The sequence below is a fragment of the Harpegnathos saltator genome, unplaced genomic scaffold (assembly GCF_003227715.2).
Source record: "Harpegnathos saltator strain DR-91 unplaced genomic scaffold, Hsal_v8.6 scaffold29, whole genome shotgun sequence".
In the NCBI taxonomy this organism is placed as follows: Eukaryota; Metazoa; Arthropoda; class Insecta; order Hymenoptera; family Formicidae; genus Harpegnathos; species Harpegnathos saltator.
Genome location: NW_020230083.1, coordinates 408,764 through 429,786, shown reverse-complemented (window position 1 = coordinate 429,786; position 21,023 = coordinate 408,764). Strand labels below are relative to the sequence as shown.

Below are 21,023 nucleotides of genomic sequence, written 5' to 3'. Positions count from 1 at the left end.
TCCTTGCAACCTTTATCGAAGAAGTTTTTTACGATAACTAATATTTCAAGAGTTACCCGCCCGTACCAGAGTTTTTTGAACACCCTGTATATAAGATATTAAAAGACTAAAAAAAGTCCTTCCAATAAAAAGCGTGTCTTTTCCTGCTACTGATTTACATTCTTTGCATTTTACTTTTCAAATTACAACAAATATAATGTATTAACCTAATTGCCTTATTGTGATTAATAATGCATTCTTTTAAACTACAGGTTTCCTCTTTCGATTTCCTTTGGTAATTTTCATATTGATGAGCGTTATATTTAGTATTATAATTATAATTCTCACACAATTGCAGAGCATGTCGTTCAATCGGTTTTGTCACGTGTTCTAATTTATATCTGTGGATAAAATGTCAACTTTTATTTTACCAGTTTTACTGAAACAAATACAAATATGAAACTGCATTTTGGAAATTATTAATTGTATAACATCTTACATAGCACATAATATTATAGCAACATCACATTAATATTACTTCCCCATTGGAATATTACAACGAAATATACGAGGGCTGTATGATAAATACCCGTATTAGGGAAAGAAACGCATCTTTTTCTTTTTATTTATTTCTCGACATAGCTCCTTTCAGCTTGATACAATTAGTCCAACAATATTCCAACTTTATTAAGCCATCCAATAAATATGATTTGTCGAACTCCGCAAAATAAACCTCTGTTTCGGCGAAAACTTCCTTGTTTAATGTGAACCGCTTTGCGCCAAGTCATTTTTTCATTCTTGGAAACAAAAAGAAATTGCATGAAGTCAAATCTGGAGAATAGGATGAATGAGGCAGCAATTTGTAGCGTAGTTCTACCAGTTTTGCTGTGGCGATTGTGGACGAGTAAGCTAGCGCGTTGCCATAATGAAAGAGCACTTTTCTCTTCGCTAAATAGGACCGTTTTTTCATCAATTCAGCGTCGAATTGGTCCAATAAATCAGTACAGTACTGTCCCGTAATTCTTCCCTTCTCCAAATGGTCGGTGAAGATGATGCCTCGAGAATCCCAAAACGGTGGCTATGACCTTTCCGGCCGATGGAACTATTTTCGCCTTCTTTGGAGCAGGTTCCCTAGGTGAAGTCCACTGCTTCGATTATTCTTTCATTTCTGGCATGTAGTAATGTATTCATGTTTCGTAAACAGTCACGAAATGCTACAGAAACTCTTTCGGATTGCGCTTAAATATGTCCAAACAGTGCTCCGAAGTTGTCATGCGATTCCGTTTTTGCAACACAGTGAGCAAACGCAGCATCCATCACGCTGATAGTTTTCTCATGCCCAATTTTTCGTGTAGGTTATTTTGTACGCATTCAATTGAGTTGTTTACAATGTCAGCAGTCTCTCTGATCTTCATCTGGCGATCTGTTAACATGATATCATGGGTTTTGTTGACCATATCTTCCGTAGTCACCTCAATCGAACGGTCTGGGCGCTCTTCATAAAAAAGGATGTTCGGCCATGCTTGAATTCATTAAACTAATATCTGATGGCAGTCATCGAAGGTGTATGGTCTTTATAAACGGCATGCAACTTCACTTTGATTTCCTCACACATCCATCCCATCCAAAAGAAAATCGAATCACTGACCAATATTGCTCTTTTCCATGGTTACAAATAAACAGGAACTTGCCCATTTTCAACAGCTATCCAAACAAAATACCTCGATAAGTCTGTCTGAAATTTTGACAGACATCGTTAAAAAGATGGCGTTATACGATGGTATACAGGGTGAAGAAAAAACTCAGGGACCCCTGAAAATTTCGAAAAATATACACTTTATAAAAAATGTTTCAGACAAAAGTTGTAGCGTTGAAAAAGATCTATTTACCGATCATAACAATTTGATCTTGGGTGGCGTCATCAAGGTCAGGACAAAGTCACCTCGGACTTTTTAAATGGAACTGCCAATTCTTTATTGCATATTCTTATAGCCTTTCTTCAGACCTTTTCAAAGCACTATGGTATTATCCAATTTGAATAAGCTGTTCCGAAGTTATCGAGTTTTTTAAAGTAATATATCTAGCCAACTAAGGCAAGATCGGAGGATGATCCAGCCAACTAAGGCAAAATCGTAGGATGATCCAGCCAATTAAGGCAAGATCGGAAGATGATCCGGCCAACTAAGACAAGATCGTAGGATGATCCATCCGACTAAAGCAAGATCGGAAGATGATCTATCCAACTAAGGCAAGATCGTAGGATGATCCGACCAACTAACGTAAGATCACAGGATGATCCGGCCAACTAAGGCAAGATCGTAGGATGATCCGGCCAACTAAGGTAAGATCGGAGGATGATCCAGCCAACTAAGGCAAGATCGGAGGATGATCCGGCCAACTAAGGCAAGATCGTAGGATGATCCGGCCAACTAAGGCAAGATCGGAGGATGATCCGGCCAACTAAGGCAAGATCGTAGGATGATCCGGCCAACTGAGGCAAGATCGGAGGATGATCCAGCCAACTAAGGCAAGATTAGAGGATGATCCAGTCAACTAAGGCAAGATCGGAGGATGATTCAGTCAACTTAGACAATATCGGAGGATGATCCGGTCAGCTAAGGCAAGATCGGAGAATGATCCGGCCAACTAAGGCAAGATCGGAAGATGATCCAGTCAACTAAGGCAAGATCGGAGGATGATCCAGCCAACTAAGGCAATAGCGTAGGATGATCCGGCCAACTAAGGCAAGGTCGGGAATTGTCCGGCCAACTAAGGCAATACTGGAAAGCTTTAAAGTAATTGCTCAAAATGTCCGCCATCAACAGCTTGACAATAAGCTAATCTATCGTAAAAAGATAAAACGGCTTTTTGAATGTAATCAGTAGGGATAACAGCAGCTTCATCAAGAATTCGATTTCGTAAGTGATCCAAATTTTGTGGTTTCGTTTTATAAACTCTATCTTTTAAATGACCCCACAGGAAGTAATCGTTAGGTGATAAATCGGGTAACCGAGGAGGCCATTTTATAGGTCCTCTTCTATCTATCCATCGATGAGGAAACACTGTGTCCAGATAATTACGGACGTCCCTTCCGTAATGTGAGGGGGGGCCACTATTTTGTTGGAACTATGTATGATCGAAGTTCATCCATGATTGCTTGTATTGCTGGAACTATTTCGTTTCTTAGCATATTCTCATATTTTATCGCTGTTAGATTTCCGTCAATAAAGAGTGGACCTATGAGAACATTATTCAAAATGCCTACCCGAACATTCACTTTTTGTGGATACTGCATGTGTATTTCTACAATCCAGTGAGGATTTGTATCTGACCAAAATCTACAATTGTGTCGATTAACGTGGCCATTTAACTGAAATGTTGTCTCATCTGAAAATACTACATTTGAAAGATAGTTAGGATCTTCGGCTATTTTTTCCATCATCAAATCACAAAATTCAATGCGCCTATCAAAATCATCTTCATTTAGCTCTTGTACAAGATGGATCTTACAAGGATGAAATTTATTCATTTTCAATATTTTAAGCACATACATTTGATCTATTTCATGTTGCTGTCCTACTTTGCGAGTCAAATCATGCGGATTTTCGATAAAGAATTGTAGAACATCTAATGATTTTTATACACTTGTTGCTGATACTGGCTTACGTGGTATTGCACGATTTTTCACACTTCCAGTTTCCTGAAAACGCCTTATCGTTCTTTCAACGGTAGATTTTGAAATGGCATTACCTTGATTACGAAAAGTTTAATTAAAAAGCCGCCTCACATCATTGTACGACATTAGTCGATCATCCCATCCTCTCATCATTAAAAGAGATATGCGTTCTCGTTTTGAAAGACTTGCCATATTGACAAGCAGAAGTGGTAAGATTTAGTCTAATCGACTAAATTAATATTTGGATCAATTAAAAGTTATTCTGAAGACAGTGCTGAAGAATAATAATGAGCACGGAATGAAGTGCAATTAAGTCAGCTTACAATTAGCTTCAAACTGTTTCTTAATAATTTTCAAAAAAATAAAGGAGTTTCAGTCGAGTTTGCGATTCACTAAACTGTAATGAGTATTAAATGAGTAAATGGAAGAAGTAAACATCGAACGGCAGAATAGCTCAAATAAATAAATAACTGAACTAAATCAACGAAATTAAGACAAGCCAATAGGAGCCAACGCCTGGAAGTTAGTCGCGCAATTATTTTTACGAGTTGGCTGGATCACCCTCCGATCTTGTCTTAGTTGGCTCGATCACTTCGATCTTGCCCTAGTTGGCCGGATCATCCTCCGATCTTGCCTTAGTTGGCCGGATCATCCTCCGATCTTGCCTTAGTTGGCTAGATATCTTACTTTAAAAAACTCGATAACTTCGGAACAGCTTATTCAAATTGGATAAAATATATAGTGCTTTGAAAAGGTCTGAAGAAGGCTATAAACATATGCAATAAAAAATTGGAAGTTCTATTTAAAAATTCCGAGTTGACCTTGTCCTGACCTTGATGACGCCACCCAAGGTCAAATTGTTGAGATCGGTAAATAGACTTTTTTCAACGCTACAACTTTTGTCTGAAACATTTTTTATAAAGTGTATATTTTTCGAAATTTTCAGGGGTCCCTGAGTTTTTTCTTCACCCTGTATAGATTTGTGGCGACTTCACCATTACCAGAATGCACCGATCATCACGTCTCTATCGAATCTCTCATGCTGTCAAAGTTTACGTCAAGGTTTACGTAGGTCTTAAAAGGATAGCAACCTTTGACTTTGAGAGACTGTCAGCTTGTACCACCAGGTACAAGTAACAATACCTCTCTCTGTAGTCGCCGTGCGCTCGGCTTACGTGGTATTGCACGATTTTTCACACTTCCAGTTTCCTGAAAACGCCTTATTGTTCTTTCAACGGTAGATTTTGAAATGGCATTACCTTGATTACGAAAAGTTTAATTAAAAAGCCGCCTCACATCATTGTACGACATTAGTGGATCATCCCATCCGTGCAATACCACGGATAGCACTAGAGATGTCGCCTCCGAACGACATCTCTCAACGTTATCTGGGGAGGGGAGAGTGTCGTGAGCGTGGAGCGTCAGATAGCTCAGTGGTCTAGAGCAGTCGCCCGGCAAGCGAAAGACCCGGGTTCGATTCCCGGTCTAGCGACTACCGCGCTCTCGATATTTTTCTCTCCTCGGAACGAAAAATGAGATGCAGGTCCCGAACGCACGGCGTCCCGTCGCCACCTAGTACGCCCTCCTTCTTTCATGGTCACGTGACCGAAATGTATAGTTCGTGGTGTACAATGGTCCAAGTCTAGCTCTTGTTCAATTTTAAGATTTTCTCTATTGTAAAGTTTATATAAGTTGTGATCAATTAATAAATAATGACATAAAACTATTTTCGAGCACTATTTTAATTATTGGACTAAGAAGAAGTCCAAATTGGTGACCTCGACGTGATCTGGCCTCTCCGTCACACGTGCTCAACGTGATCAACTTTTCCGTTACACGTGTTCGAGTCAACCGGTAATGTCGACACGACACAAGCCTCCTAGATCAAGGGCATCTCATCAGAGCAATGAGCTGACACGAGTGGATCGCAGAAACAACGAAATGAACGAGGAACTAATCGACAGATCTTAACGACCTCATAATACAGTCTTCCATGGAACAAGGTCCGGATTTCCCAGGTTATGTGAGCGACAACATCATAGCAACAATACGCAAGCCGCAACCTTCGCCTTTTATGAAAGATCGATTAGACATATGATTCTTTTTACTAGAAAGTGGATTTAATGCCACAAAGACGCGTAATAATGCAGCAAAGTTCAATGCTACCTTAAAGGCATTGGACATTGACACATTGCAACAGGTGACGGACATTCTCTACAATCCACCTCGATAGAACAAATATGAGAGTTTTAAACGTGCAATCATACAAAGACTGTCAGATTCCAGGCAAAAGCAAATACAGCGTTTACTGAACGACCTCGTGCTAGCAGACAAAAAACTTTCACAACTTCTTCGAGAGATGAGGGATCTAGCAGCTAGCAGCGTCCAAGACGAAATGCTACATACACTCTGGGTAAATCGTCTTCCAGTCACAATCAGGCTTTTGTTCGTTTTCTCCGACACACTGGATCTAAATGCCTTGGCTGAAATGGCGGATCGTATCATGGATGCAACGCACAATCAGCCTAATATCATGACGACTACCACGACATCGAATGGACACAGCACCACTATCATTTTCAACATCCATTCAACGATTGGAACAACGCGTAGATGAACTACAGAAGGCACTTGCCATGTGCCTGAGAGAGATAACTACACTCAGCTTACACTCATCCTCTTCAGGACGACCTTGTTATCGCTCTTGCTCCCGTCCATACTCCAGAATCCCAGGACGTCAGGGGATCTGCTATCATAAGAGATTCGGTTCAGACGCATGTAAGTGTACCACCCCTTGCAGTTTTCAACATCAAAACTGGCGAAACTAGTTACGCTGTAACGAATAGAAGTGGTATTCGATGACAGCACACGTCCGAATTCTCAAGCACTTACCAGTTCACTCAAAGAGTTATGCCTGCACATACACGATAAAGAGACCAATAGGAGGATTCCTAATCGACTCTGGGTTAGTCGTTTCAATCAGTCCAAACAGAAACCTTAGTTATAAATACAGGAAAAAACCGACTTAGTACTCTTTGTAGCAAATACTTCACCAATTAACACTTATAGTACTATTTACATTACTCTGGATCTCAATCTACGCAGAAGCTTCTCCTAATCATTCATCGTTGCTGATGTACAAGAAGCCATCATTGGTGCAGACTTTTTCACACATCACAATCTGCTCGACCTAACAAATCAGCAGCTAATCGATTCAGTCACTGGTCTCACAACCAAAGGCCTTATGATTAGAACTAACCATAGTGTGTCAACCATCGATCCAACGATGCTTTACGCTGACTTACTGCAAGAATTTGTAAACATTACCAAGCCTCCATTCATTATGATTCTAAAGAAATCTGATTTTTCACACAAGGTCGTTACCAATGGACCTGTCACAGAGAGGCACATCGAAAACTAGCTGGTAAAAAAGTCGCTGCGGCTAAGACAGAAATTGAACTTCTTTTAAAAAACATCATCAGACCATCAAGTAGCCCATGGTCCAGTCCAATTTATATATTAGGTGTACAAATGAATAATCCAATTTTTCAGCTACATTCAAGGTTTATTTTAAAAGAAAGTAAATTAAATTGTTTAATCAAAGTATTCGCCGTTGCTTTCTATAACTTTAAGCCATCTTTCAGGCAGCTGATGAATTCCATCTCGAAAAAATGTTACGTCTTTGGACACAATAAAGTCGTCAAGCCATTTTCGAATCTCATCCACTGATTGGAAGTGCATATCGGACATGGCGTGTTGCATCGACCGGAACAAGTGATAATCGGATGGAACAATATCTGGTAAATATGCCGGGTGCTGCAAGACGTCTCAGCTAAGACTCATTATGGTGTCTTTTGTACTGGAAGCAATGTGTGGCCTGGCGTTGTAATGCAACAATTTCACTGGACGTACTCTTTTGCCAATATACGGGCATTTTCGTTCCAATTCTTGACTCAAACAGATTAATTGACGTTGGTAGCAGTCCGCAGTAACTGTTTCACGCGGTTCCAACAACTCATAATAAAGCATGCCCTTGATATCCCACCAAATGCAGAGAAGAACCTTCTTTCCGAGGCGATTGGGTTTTGCGACCGATTTTGATGATTCGCCGGGATTTACCCATGACTTTCTGCGTTTCGGATTGTCATAGAGTATCCATTTCTCATTGCCCGTAACGATTTTCCACAAGAAAGACTTTCGACGCTGCTTATTGAGAAGAGAAAGACACGCTGCCACTCGTTGATTTTTGTTGGTTTCAGTGAGTTCATGCGGAACCCATTTTCCTTCTTTCTGAATCTTTCCCATCTCATGTAAGCGTTTGGAAATCGTTTGCTGCGTTACTCCTAACTTTTCTGCAAGCTCTTTTTGTGTTTGTGCCGAATTCTCAGCGAGCATTTGTTGCAAATCATCATTATCGCATTTCGGAAGGCCTCCGAGGCGTTGTTTGTCGATTAGATTGAAATTACCGCTTTTAAACCGCTTAAACCAAAATGCGCACACACCGTACAATACAACATCTTCGCCGAGAAATGAACAAATCGATTCGCATGCTCTTGCAGCATTTTTCTTTGTTGGAATTCGTAAAGAATGCAGTGTCGGATATGCACCTTATCTGTTGTCATTTTCGACTGTACTGAACTGAATAATTTTGAAGGTTATGTTAGGCCTTTCGCCAAACTACGAGGGTGGTCCGATAAGTACTTAGCCTACAAAAGAAAAACGAAAATTTTGGAAAAGTGGCGATTTATTTCTCAACATAGTCTCCTTTTAGCTCGATACACTTGACCCAGCGATGCTCCAACTTCTTTAACCCGTCTGAAAAATACGTTTTCTCGAGGTCTGCAAAATAGGCCTCCGTGGCGGCGATGACCTCCTCATTCGACTCAAATTTCTGCCCGGCGAGTGATTTTTTCAAGTTTGGAAACAAAAAGAAGTCGCACGGGGCCAACTCTGGAGAATACGGTGGATGGGGCAGCAGTTCGTAGCCCAATTCGACCAATTTGACCGTGGCGAGGGCGGAGGTGTGAGCCGGTGCGTTGTCATGGTGGAAGAGCACTTTTTCCTTCGCCAAATGGGACCGTTTTTTCTGCAATTCGGCGTCGAATCGGCCAAATAATTCGGCATAGTACAGCCCTGTGATCGTTTTGCCCTTCTCCAGGTAGTCGATATAAATCACACCTTGTGAATCCCAGAAAACGGTGGCCATCACCTTTCCGGCCGATAGGACAGTCTTCGCCTTCTTCGGAGCACGTTCGCCGGGTGAAGTCCACTGTTTCGACTGTTCCTTGGTCTCTGGTGTGTACCAGTGGATCCATGTTTCGTCGACGGTCACGAAACGACGCAGAAACTCCTTCGGATTGCGCTTAAACAGCGTCAAACACTGCTCTGAAGTGGTCTCACGGTTGCGCTTGTTGTCCGGAGTGAGCAAACGCGGCACCCATCGCGCCGATAGCTTTCTCATGCCCAAAATTTCATGCAGGATATGACCCACGCGGTCTTTTGAGATGCCTACTGTCTCAGCTATCTCGCGCACCTCCAATCGGCGATTTGCCAATACGAGATCGTGGATTTTTGTCATGTTATCCTCCGTGGTAGCCGTTTTCGGGGCACCTAGGCGTGGCTCATCAAAAACCGACGTGCGACCACGTTGAAACTCGTTAAACCAATTTTTGACGGTCGCCATCGAAGGAAAAGAGTCACCGTACACAGGATCCAAGCGCTCTTTGATTTCGCTGCGCGATTTCCCTTCCAAAAACAAGAATCGAATCACCGACCGATATTGCTCTTTTTCCATTTTTCTAAAATCCGCGGACACGCCCGCTTCCACACGCGGTCAAAACAAAACTACGAGTCCGATTCGGCTGAAATTTCGACAGTAGCCGTCTACGAGAATGTACTACACGATAGTAAATTTCTCTTGCGATAGTGGCGCCATCGGGCGGTGAAGCTAAGTACTTATCGGACCGCCCTCGTATATGTTCTTTTTAATAGCTATATGCCAACATTGCATAATCACAAAAGACCGGGAAAATCTATTCAATTTAAAATTGATTTCATAACTGCTTAAAGTAATTTGGATTATTCATTTGTACACCTAATAGTACGCAAAAAGAACAACAGCTGGCGATTATGTTGAAATTACAGAAAATTCAATGCAATTACTGTGCCAGACCAATATGCTCCACTTCATATCCACTGTTTATTTCCTTTGCTCCAGGTGAAGACAATATTTTCCATCATTGATCTAAAAGACAGCCATCACGACTCTCTGGAGCCTATATGCATACGTAGTGATGCCATTTGGCTTGAAGAACGCTACAGAAACTTTCCAAAGATACGTCGATGCAGTTTTTCGAAGTCTGGACTTCATTTTTGTACATATAGATGACATAATAATCATGTCGGAAACACCACGACAACATCGCGAATATCTCAAGCAAGTTTTTCAACGTCTGGCGACTCACTCTCTTTCGATTAACACCACCAAATGCATCCTGGGTACGACCGAAGTGGAATTTTTAGGCTATACTATTAACGAAAAAGACTACATACCAAATTCTCAATGAATTGACAAAATTCTGAGCTACCCTAGGCTGAAGACAGTGGTAGAACTAAAACGGTTCTTGAGTATGTACAGAGTGTTGCGTCAACATACAGTACGACGGGTTGCCTGGCCATTAGGCGCGCGTGGCCGGTAATACAGGGCTTGCCGATATAATTATATGCCTACTATTACGCTATCGCTGATTACAAATCCGGAATCAAAATTTTGAAATTCAAAATGGTGAATTCCATATGGCGACTTCAAATGGCTAACTTTGATATGATATTATGAATATGTATCAAACTCAGTATATATATGTTTTTTCGATCACATATGACAGAGTTGAAATACAGAGTTGAAGTTAAAAAATTCAAAATGGCGGATCTAATATGGTAGAAAAATTTTCTCAAAATTTTGCAATCTTTGTGAAAAAAAGTATATAGAGTTTCTTAGGTCAGTAAATTCGAATCTTCAAACTATTGAATCCAAATTGTATGTAAAAACGTATTCAACTTTATGAAAAACGAATATTTTGGGGATTATTTGGTTCCGTGTACATAGCGAGACTATGTCTCCGGGCTTGGCTGAGAGCGATTCTAGATTTAAAATTTTAGCAGTTTCGTTTCTTAAAAATATTTCATTCCAGCAATAGGCAGCTTATTAGAATAAGTTATAAAATTTCCTTATTTCCTTATTGTGTCGATTATTTTAGAAATCTGATCGCAGAAAAGTAAAAAGCGTTGAAAATACAAATGCATCTACTATTTCCAAATTGTATTCTAAATTTCAAAATTATGATATCAAATCTTTAGTTAGTGATTCAAACAACCCCAGAAATCCATTTTCATCGGAATTGAAAATGTTTGAAAATTTTTATCCGCTATATTGAATCTGCCATTTTGAATTTCGGAAATCTAATAACAAATTCGTTATCAGCAACCCGAAAAAACCCCATGTACCTATTTCTGTAGAAATCAAAGGATTTTGAACATTTCTGTCCACCATATTGAATCCGCCATTTTGAATTTCGGAAATCTGATAATAAATTCATGGTCAGCGATCCAATAAACCTCCATGTATCTATTTCTGTCGAAATCAAAGGATTTTGAATATTTTTGTCCACCATATTGGATCTGGCATTTTGAATTTCGAAATTTTGACCCCGGATTTGTAATCGGCGAAAACAGGGTACCCCAAGGTATCAATTGTCATCCATATAGCTATAATTGTTCTCTCTGACACGAATTTTCTGTACAAAAAACACTATTTTTTTGCATTTAACTATTTATATAAACAATTTCATAAACAATTTATGAGAATTACACATTACAACATATTGAATAACATAATACTCGAATGAAAACCCCAAAAACAGCAAGAAAATCGAATATTTTATACCTGAAAAACGTAATAAAATGAAACAAAAAAGATGGCACTCCAGAGTGCCGCTGTGCTTCAAAGGGTTAAACGGAAACCCCAAATTTTTATTATATTATCCTTTTCTATCGGTTCTATCGATATTGGATAACTTTTTTCTGAAACATTTCTTTATTTTTCTAATATTTTTTTAGGTATTAAAAAAAACTTGGTGATTTTTTCAATATTTAACTTATGATATTTCACTAATTATTTGTCGGAAGAAAAAGTGGTATTAGACTTTTTTGCTCTATTTGGTCTCAAGAATGTATGGTTACAATAACGTCCTGACTTTTGTTAGTTTGATGATTTAAAAATTTTCAAAGGTCGATAAGTTAACAAAAGTTAGGGCACAATTGTAATAATATATTCTTGAGAATAAAGTAGAAAGATTTAACACTTTTTTCTTTCAACGAATAAAAATAGCAAGTAGCCAGTGACATTAAATGACGTTTCAATAACGTTTTTAACGTCCATAAGACATAATAAAAACGTAATTTGACATCATTTTGCTACTCGAGATGAAATATATTGCAATACAATATTACAGTAATCTATTAATGTTACATATAAACGTATATATCAATATTATTATTGTACTATTTCAACATTATAAACATAATATATCAGTAATATTCCTGTAATATTGTACTGTAATATGTAATATTACTAATATATTGCAATCTAACTATGATATTTCTGTAATATTACGTGCTATGTAGGATGTATTAACGGAAATTGTATCGGATACTCACCTTACGATCGCAAACAGGCAGCAACTGTAAACGACCAATGTAACATATATTAGATCTGCGCTAATAATGTTAAATATAGTCACCCCAGATGTCATACAATTGTGCAGCCACAACCATACCCAATTGGACTGTAGGTCGATGCCATAATCGAGATCGAAAGCTAAGTTCCTCTCGCGCGTCTCGTTACGAGGTAGGATAATGTCCATCACTGGTGAAAGCATCGGCATCGTGATAAAGCACACAAGTAAATTACACAACATAGCTGAAAAAACAAAAGCAACATCATATATATTCGCCATATTTAAGGATATTCACCATACTTGAATACACAATGCATAAAGTCCTCGTCTTCGATGTGTAATTCACCAAGATTTTATATTCTTCTTCCTTTGCGAGTGCTTCCCAATCAGTTTCAATCTGATGCAGTAGCATTTTTATCTATCATTTGGAAAAAAATATATGACCTTAATCGGAATATATATGTAATGATAATGCGTCCAACTCGGAAATACAGAATAATCACGCTTGAAAATGTGAGAATACAACCAATACCTCTGTATTGAATCGGATGATAGTCACATTTTTAGCTATGCATACTAAAATGGTAAAGATCGGTGGTATACATATACACATCGCGTCTATGTCTTTTCCCCACACCTTGTACAATCTCCTCAGCTATAGAAAAAATACGAATAAAAACATGAGTGCTTCAATATTTTCCCCTGTCTCAAAAGCAGTGGCTTTCTATGTACTGGAATTATCCTGCATCACTTCATCATTAAAAATGAAATAATTAAAAAAACGATTTACTGTATATCATAATGCAATATTGTACAAAATTTGCGAGTCACTTTATAAATGTTCGAAATATTCAAAAGTATTCAAAATATATTCAAAAATAAATCATTTCAAATGTCCAATGCACTTAAAATGTCTTTACATTCAAGTTCAACTTTGTGTGAAAACATTTGTATGCTGCTAACATAAAAGTACGTACAATATATTTTTACCTGAGCTGGAAAATAGGAGAGCAGTATAATTATATTGAACGATTGGATGATTTTTTTTTTAAACTGCGCCTGATATGGCCATAAACCAACTGCCGAGCAAAATAGTTTCAGTACACGATAATAGCGCGTATCAAATAACGTACCCATGTTAACTTGAAAACGTATCGGACATTTCAGAGCAGACCATCGGGAAATGATACGTCAATAAAGAGGGGTGTCTTTCTTACGGAAGTCGATAACCATGCACGGTCTCATCCGAATAAAAGCTGTACTTAACAAAATTATTCTGTCCAAGATATAAATGTTGCAAGATGCAATAAGCGACATGAAGAAACTAGCGGCGAAAAGAAATATCGAACGGAAAAAAGTATCACGAGACGGACAGGATAATAATAAGGATATAACAAATATATAGATTGAAGACATTGCATGATTTTTGAAACTGTGCAGTGCTATGCACGACACACAAAAGAAAGTAAACGTATCTATTGCAGCATAGCGAATAAAACCACAATGTATACATATATATATTTGTTACAAAATGTTGACACTAAATCTATATTTTACTAATATTAGATTGATTAGAAAGTAATGTCGGAATTTTCGATAAGAAACATAAATAATTTTTTTTTAATATAAAAAACTTTCTTAAATCTTGTACTGACTATTTTGATTTATGATGTTTTATCATCTTATAGGCAGCTTCATAATACCATTTTCCAAAAATTTACTAACACTTTTAACAAAAAATCTTAAAAGATAAATTTCACAGGCCTTTAGAAAATTAAAATTATTTCTATTTAGTGAATTTTGCAAAGAACGAAATATATGGAAATTTGATGGCTTACAAGGAAGCTGCATAAGTGTAAATCATCGATTTGAATGAATCTTTATAGGTAAGTCAAAAACCAAAAAATATTTCATCCGTTTTTTGCCATTTGCTCTGGAATAATAATTTTGAATTTATTCAATAATCAAGTTTAGGCAGTTAGACATAGCGAGTGAAGTCGAGTGTACAAAGCGTTTGTCAAAAGCCATGAAGGAGAGAGGGAAGATAACCTAGTCGCCTGCTTCGTAAGTCAGAGGTCCGCGTTCGATTTTAGCTGCTGTAATATATAGTTATTTTCTTCTTTATATTATTTAAGTCACTAAATTTAATATTAAACTACTTAAATAACTTAAATTTAATCTATTGGGTTGCTCAAAAAATCATTGCGTTTTTTCTGGTGATTTTCGAGACCATTTATTTTATATAAAGAATGAACATTAATCAGTGATATATTGCCCTTTTGTTTGATAACTTTCTACCATCTTCATATTTCATGATCCCATTCTCGAAAATGGCACTTCCTATTTGTATTAGTGAAGAACTGAACCAAATGCCTTTAGGTAGCGTCATCTGAAGCGAACGTTTATTTATTCAAGAAGTTTTGCAAGGAACGAAAAAAATGGTAGTCTGATAGTGCAAGGTATGGCGAATACAGTAGATGAGGTAACATCTCAACCCAGCTCCAACAATTTTTCGCGAGTCATCAAACTTGTGTGCGGTCGAACGTTGTCATGATGGAAATCCACTCCTTTGGATTTATCAATTCTGACCGCTTTTCTGTTATGCTTCGTTTAATTTGTCGAGTTCTTTACAATATACGTCCGAATTGATCGTAACATTCCTTGGTAAAAGCTTGAAAAATATCATACCATTTCAATCCCATTAGATTGATAACCACCTTTCTCTGGTGAATATCTACTTTTGATATGCCTTGAGCCGGCACTTGCTCCACGATCGCTTTCGCTTCACATTGTTGTAGACAATCCATTTTTCATCGCTAGTAATCATGCGTTTCAGAAATGAGTCGAATTGTTCACGTTTCAGAAGTTGACCGCAGATATCTATGCGTTTTATGAGGTGAACTTCTTTCAGTTCATGCGGGACCCAAACATCGAACTTACTGACGTGACCAAGTTGTTTCAAATTCAGATAAATGTTTCCAATCGATATGTTCAGTGCCTTAGCAAGCTTACAAATGATAGAACATCGATTAGCTTTAACTAATGCCTTTATTTTATCATCATCAACTTCCGATGGTCGACCTAAACGAGATGCATCTTTCATGCTATAGCCACTAGAATGAAAACAAGCAAACCAATATTGATACTGGCGTTCTTTTAGGACTTCTTCACCATAAATTTTACGCAACTTTTCACAATCCTGCACAGCGTTCTTTCTTTTTCGGAAGTAATAAAGTAAAACTTGGCGAAAATGCTCCTGTTGATTCTCCATTTCCAAAACGTTATAGAAAGAATAATTGTTAGTGGATTCACACATTTTTTTCCTTGATGGAAGCTATAAATGACAGCTGCCAAACATATGGGCTCATCAATTTACAAATGCGTTTAATACATTAAATATATAACTAAAGCCATTTATTGGAAAAAACATAATGACTTTTGAACAATCCATAAATATATAAGGTGTACGAAAAATATTGAAACCCCTTAATATCTCAGAAAATACGCATTTTAGAAAAAAATATTTCATACACAGTTAGTAGGGTTTCATAAGGCGCATTATATGGTAATATTATTATGACCTTGAATAGCGTTGTCAAGGTCAACTGAAGGTCATCTTAAATTTCTTAAATAGAACCCCTATTTTTCATCACATATTCTTGTAGCTTATCTCGAGGGCTTTCAAAACATTATAATTAAATGTTTTTTCGCTAGGTATTTTTCGAGTTACAAGACTTAAAAGTTACAGTATCGCCGACATTAGCATTACCCAAAGAGCTATGTGAAGTTAGCACCCGACTTTACCAAAAATATTTTTACATATATGCATTCGATTAAGCTCCGCTTGTACCCGTTTGTACCATATTTGTTGTGTTTGTACCTCAAAAGGGTGAGAATTATAAGGGTTTGAAAAATCATCAGCACCTTACTTTGAGATACAGTAATCTCTCAGATGTCATTCGATTCAGCATCGTTTGTACAGGTTTGTGCCGCTTTCCGTTTCGTTTGTAACCCTACGGGGGTGGAAATATCGAATTTTGAAAATTCGTGTAAGGGGTAACTTTGCTATTTTTAAAGATATTCGCAATCTGAAAGCGGGTGCTGTTCCGTATTCATTTGTACCCGTTTGTACCGCTTTCCGTTTTGTTTGTATCCCTACGGGGGTGGAAGTATGGAATTTTGAAAATTCGTGTAAGAAGTAACTTTGCCATTTTTAAAGATATTCGCAATCTGAAAGCGGGTGTTGTTTAGTATTCGTTTGTATCCGTTTGTACCGCTTTCCGTTTCGTTTGTACCCCTACGGAGGTGGAAATATGGAATTTTGAAAATTTGTGTAAGGAGTAACTTTGCCATTTTTAAAGATATTCGCAATCTGAAAGCGGGTTCTGTTTCGTATTCGTTTGTACTCGTTTGTACCGCTTTCCGTTTCATTTGTACCCCTACGGGGGTGGAAATATGGAACTTTGAAAATTCGTATAAGGTGTAACTGCCATTTTTAAAGATATTCGCAATCTGAAAGCGAGTGCAGCTTCGTGTTCGTTTGTACCCGTTTGTACTGCTTTTCGTTTCGTTTCTACCCCCTACGTGGTGGATATATGGAATTTTGTAAAATTCGTGTAAGGATAAAATAAGGATTATAGATAAACATAATTTTTTTGCGGTTCTTATGTGTTTTATTTTTTTATTTTTTGGTGTTTTCTTTATATTTTTTGTTTTTTTTGTATTTTTTATATTTTTAGTCTTTTTTGTGTTTTGTAATATTTTTTGTCATTTTTTTTAGTTTTTTATATTTTCTAGCTCTAACATCTTTTTATTGTTTCTTACTTTTAAATAATTTCTTTATAATATAATATTTTTACGGTTTTATATATATTTATATAGATAATTTTCTTTTTTGCAACATTATTCTTTGTGATGCAAGTAACGGCTTTTTGTCTCTGCACAGGTCATTGTGTATTTCTCATCGCCCTATTAACCTGCGCATATACGCAATGTAATGTCCTACGTTATGCGTATTTAGTGTGCCTTGATACTCTATAACGGAAAGCAACTTATACGTGCAGCCATGAAATTGGAGATCGACTGGTATCTGATTCGAGGTAAATGTTCCTTCCCAATTTTTTGGTTTCGAACTTTTTGCCAGAGGTGGCCATTGTAGACACTCTATGTCTATAAAAAGCAATTGACCGCAAATAACCGAACATTCTATATTTTCGTCGTCACATCGAACGCATTTCTTGTCTTTATAAGTATATTTTTCATTTATAGAATGTGGTAAGGCACGCATATGCTGTTCATAAAAGGGCTTGATATTGATCTAAAACATTATAATTGTATTTCCGTGCATATTGGCAATTACGACAATTTATATTTATGCTGAATGAAAATTCGTCTTTTAATAAATGTTCTGCGACTAAATCAGTAATGTTATAGCTACAATCTATTGTTTTATGTACGGGAATAATAAATTTACTCAATATTAACGCCCTTTCTTTATATATTTTTATGGATGGCCCATATATTGATAATTCTTTAATAAATTGGAACATGTTAATTCGACTTTGTTGTACATAATGATGGAAGTTTGCCCAATCATAATATCCCACTAGTAGCGTCTGAGCAATTGCATCAAAAGGGCATGTATTAACAAGAATAGGATTTTTTCCAAAAAGTACAGGTCCTAAAGTGCTACCATTCTTTAATAAGGGCACTGTTGTCGTAAATTTTGGTTTTGAATGGACATTTTCCACATCCGGACATGCAATTAAATATTTCCCGTGATTCTTTGGATTCTCACTATTTTTGCCTTTCCAATTTTCAACGTTATTATGATATGTAAAACCTACAGAATTAGCGCTGATATCTTCGACATTATTGTCCGTATCGGTATCGATATCGTTCCTATCCGTGTCGGTATCGTTCCTATCAATAGACGCGGTAGAAATATCAACTTTGTTTATATTTGTAATATTTTCCATATCTCTCATATCATCTGTGGGAGTGTTTGTCGAATTATCATTCGTCGTATTTGGCGTGATAGAGCAAGACCGAACATTAGATTTATTAAAATCGACATCATCATCGGAATCGTTCGAATTAGTAGATGTGCCCTGCAAATTACTACTAGCATGTAAAATTTTTAACACGCCCGCTAGTGATCTAATATGCATAACGACGAATTTATCAACTCGCGTACATTTTGCACCTTTAAAAATTAGTTGCTTTAATTCCCTAAAATATTCTTCGCTGCAAGCAGAAGATGCTGCGCGGGTTGACACTACCGCTGTCCATAAAGGAAAGTGTTTTGCAATTTTTAGTAAATTGCTACCAAATTGAGGACACCAATATGGATTCGGTTTTTCACTAATGTTGTTTGATTTACTGTCCAATTGTATAGACTGCAAGAAACTTTCTATTTTTGTACCGCATTCATCATCTAAATCGTCTATCAAATTTTCATTTGTAAACTTTGTGTCACAATTGATATCATATAATGTATCATCATTTTTAATCAATTCAGTTCAGTTCTGTGTTGTGCAGTAAGACATCTTATTTCTTTATCTGTAGTTGCTTCCTCGGCATCTGATGCGCTTAGAATTAAAATATCACGACAGACCTGGCGAACTTGTCGACACAATTTTCTAAAAATGACATGCATTGTTCAATGTAAATATTTAAATTTACGTCATTGAATGCAAGACTAATGGCGTTCATTAATGCTAAACTGTATAATCTACAACAATCTCCGAAGGACAGGGGACAGGAGTACGTAATCATTCGCGTAATCAAAAAGATAACATGTTAGTGTCATGTTTTTCTGAAACCATTTGACATACAGGCAATATTTTTCCATTAAAACGAGCAACGATTTGATATAAAAATATTACATTTGATGAGCCATCCAGTCTCTTGATACGTTTAATCAAGGATCCGGTAACATCTATACTTAAAGCAGGTACATTCGTTCGTTGTTTGTTAAATGTTTTATATAGAAATATCTGTTCATAGCTCCAGTACATAACATAAAATTTATCCATGCCTATGTCTTTTACAAATCTAGTAAACTCAGGTTTATATTTTAACTTTATAATTGATAAAATCGGGTCAGTAACATTACGTAATCCTAAATTACAGTCTTCCTCTAATTGTTTAGTTTTACGCAAAACAGTTTCATTATATAAATGCGCTGGTTCCACATTTCTAAATGACATCAGTTCATTAGCCTTTTCTCTTCTTCATGCATATATTGATGACGCGCATATATCTTTCACAACATTTGCTCTATGAGCACCACGCAATTGCCGTTTTTTGATGTGTTTCACACCAATAGTATCACTGGTTGATATATTAATATCAATTCCGTTCGCTGTTAGTTTGTTAAGTGCGTACGCGTTAATAATTGTATTGCATTCGGTACATTTATCCCATATTTTTATATACAAGGTCATCGAAAAGTATCGGACCCCCCTAATATCTTCAGTTAGAATGCATTTTGGAGAAAATGTCCAATAGCAAAATTGTATGGTTTCAAGAGGGGAGTAAGGTGATGATCTTGACTTTGACCTTTACCATGTCCTTCAAGGTCATTTAAAGGTCAACCTTATTTTCTTAAATAGAACCCCCAACATTTTATTACACATTCTTATAGCTTATCTTGAGAGCTTTCCAAAACACCATAATGAAACATTTTTTCATTAAGTACTTTTTGAGTTATAAAGGTTTGAAGTTAACAATTTTTTGACTCAAAATGTAAAATATCTTGTAAAATATTATTTAGTTTTCAGTAATCATAACCTTAATATTTTTGTGCGCAAAATAATGAGACCAATTAATTGGTTTAAAGAAAATACATTAATCGAAAATACGAGAACACATACGAGAACAACAGGCGAAAAAGATCGTAGTCCAAGCGCGGTGAGCCGGTCCAAACGATCACCAAGCCCGGATTAACGACCAAGAAGGTTTTACTGTGTGTTTGGTGGGATTGGAAGGGAATCATCCACTATGAGCTGCTCCCATTGGGCCAATCACTCAATTCGAACCTACACTGTCAACAACTGACCAGATTGAAGCAGGCGATCGACGAGAAGCGGCCAGAATTGGCCAATAGGAAGGGTGTTGTGTTCCATCAAGACAATGCCAATACGTATGCATATATATGTATGCATACATACATATATAATGCATAAACATATATATTTTAACGTGATTATTAAACGAGGAAACAATTTTAATGATAATGTGACGTCCCAGCTGATTTCTTATACAGCGACGGGCCTGAGTGTACCGCGACTGTCGCCACGGCCGCTGAGCGCGGAGCGGTGCGAGGGGGACGGTAGGCGTCACCTACTGAATTTCGCCCGAAATGTGCAGATCGTGGCCAGCTCTGATTTAAAACATTTTGTCCCATCTCTGCCGAAATACGTAGGCAGTCTGAAAATTTCTCGGCCTAACAATGAAAGAAAATTTTTTTTGCCGTGGAATATGTTTTATTTTTCAATATAATTTCCTGAAACTTCAATATATTTATTCCAACGTTTTTCCAATAATTCAATACTATTATTAAAGTATGATTCCGGAAGGTCTGCAAAATATCCATCCAAGCTGCAATAGCTTTGTCATTTGATGTAAAG

The 21,023-nt window shown here is 37.2% G+C and overlaps 1 protein-coding gene across 1 annotated transcript; it reads right to left on the bottom strand.

Annotated features, from left to right (window-relative positions):
* Positions 1-212: 212 nt before the first annotated feature.
* Positions 213-13,551, bottom strand: LOC109504201 (uncharacterized). The gene is made up of 4 exons (XM_025299715.1): positions 13,381-13,551; positions 12,923-13,045; positions 12,371-12,808; positions 213-380 (listed from the first exon to the last, which is right to left on the bottom strand). The coding sequence occupies exons 1-3, from the start codon at positions 13,525-13,527 to the stop codon at positions 12,653-12,655; spliced, it is 426 nt and encodes a 141-aa protein (XP_025155500.1). The 5' UTR covers positions 13,528-13,551; the 3' UTR covers positions 213-380; positions 12,371-12,652.
* Between the last annotated feature and the right edge of the window lie 7,472 nt (positions 13,552-21,023).

What these genes read in the sequence shown, in the direction of transcription:
- LOC109504201 (XM_025299715.1), bottom strand. Translation starts at nt 13,527, where the DNA reads ATGGGTACGTTATTTGATACGCGCTATTATCGTGTACTGAAACTATTT. An exon ending in TCTCCTATTTTCCAGCTCAG is followed by an intron (nt 13,046 to 13,380) that starts GTAAAAATATAT and finishes TTTTTTCTATAG; the next exon opens with CTGAGGAGATTGTACAAGGT. An exon ending in TCATCCGATTCAATACAGAG is followed by an intron (nt 12,809 to 12,922) that starts GTATTGGTTGTA and finishes TCCAAATGATAG; the next exon opens with ATAAAAATGCTACTGCATCA.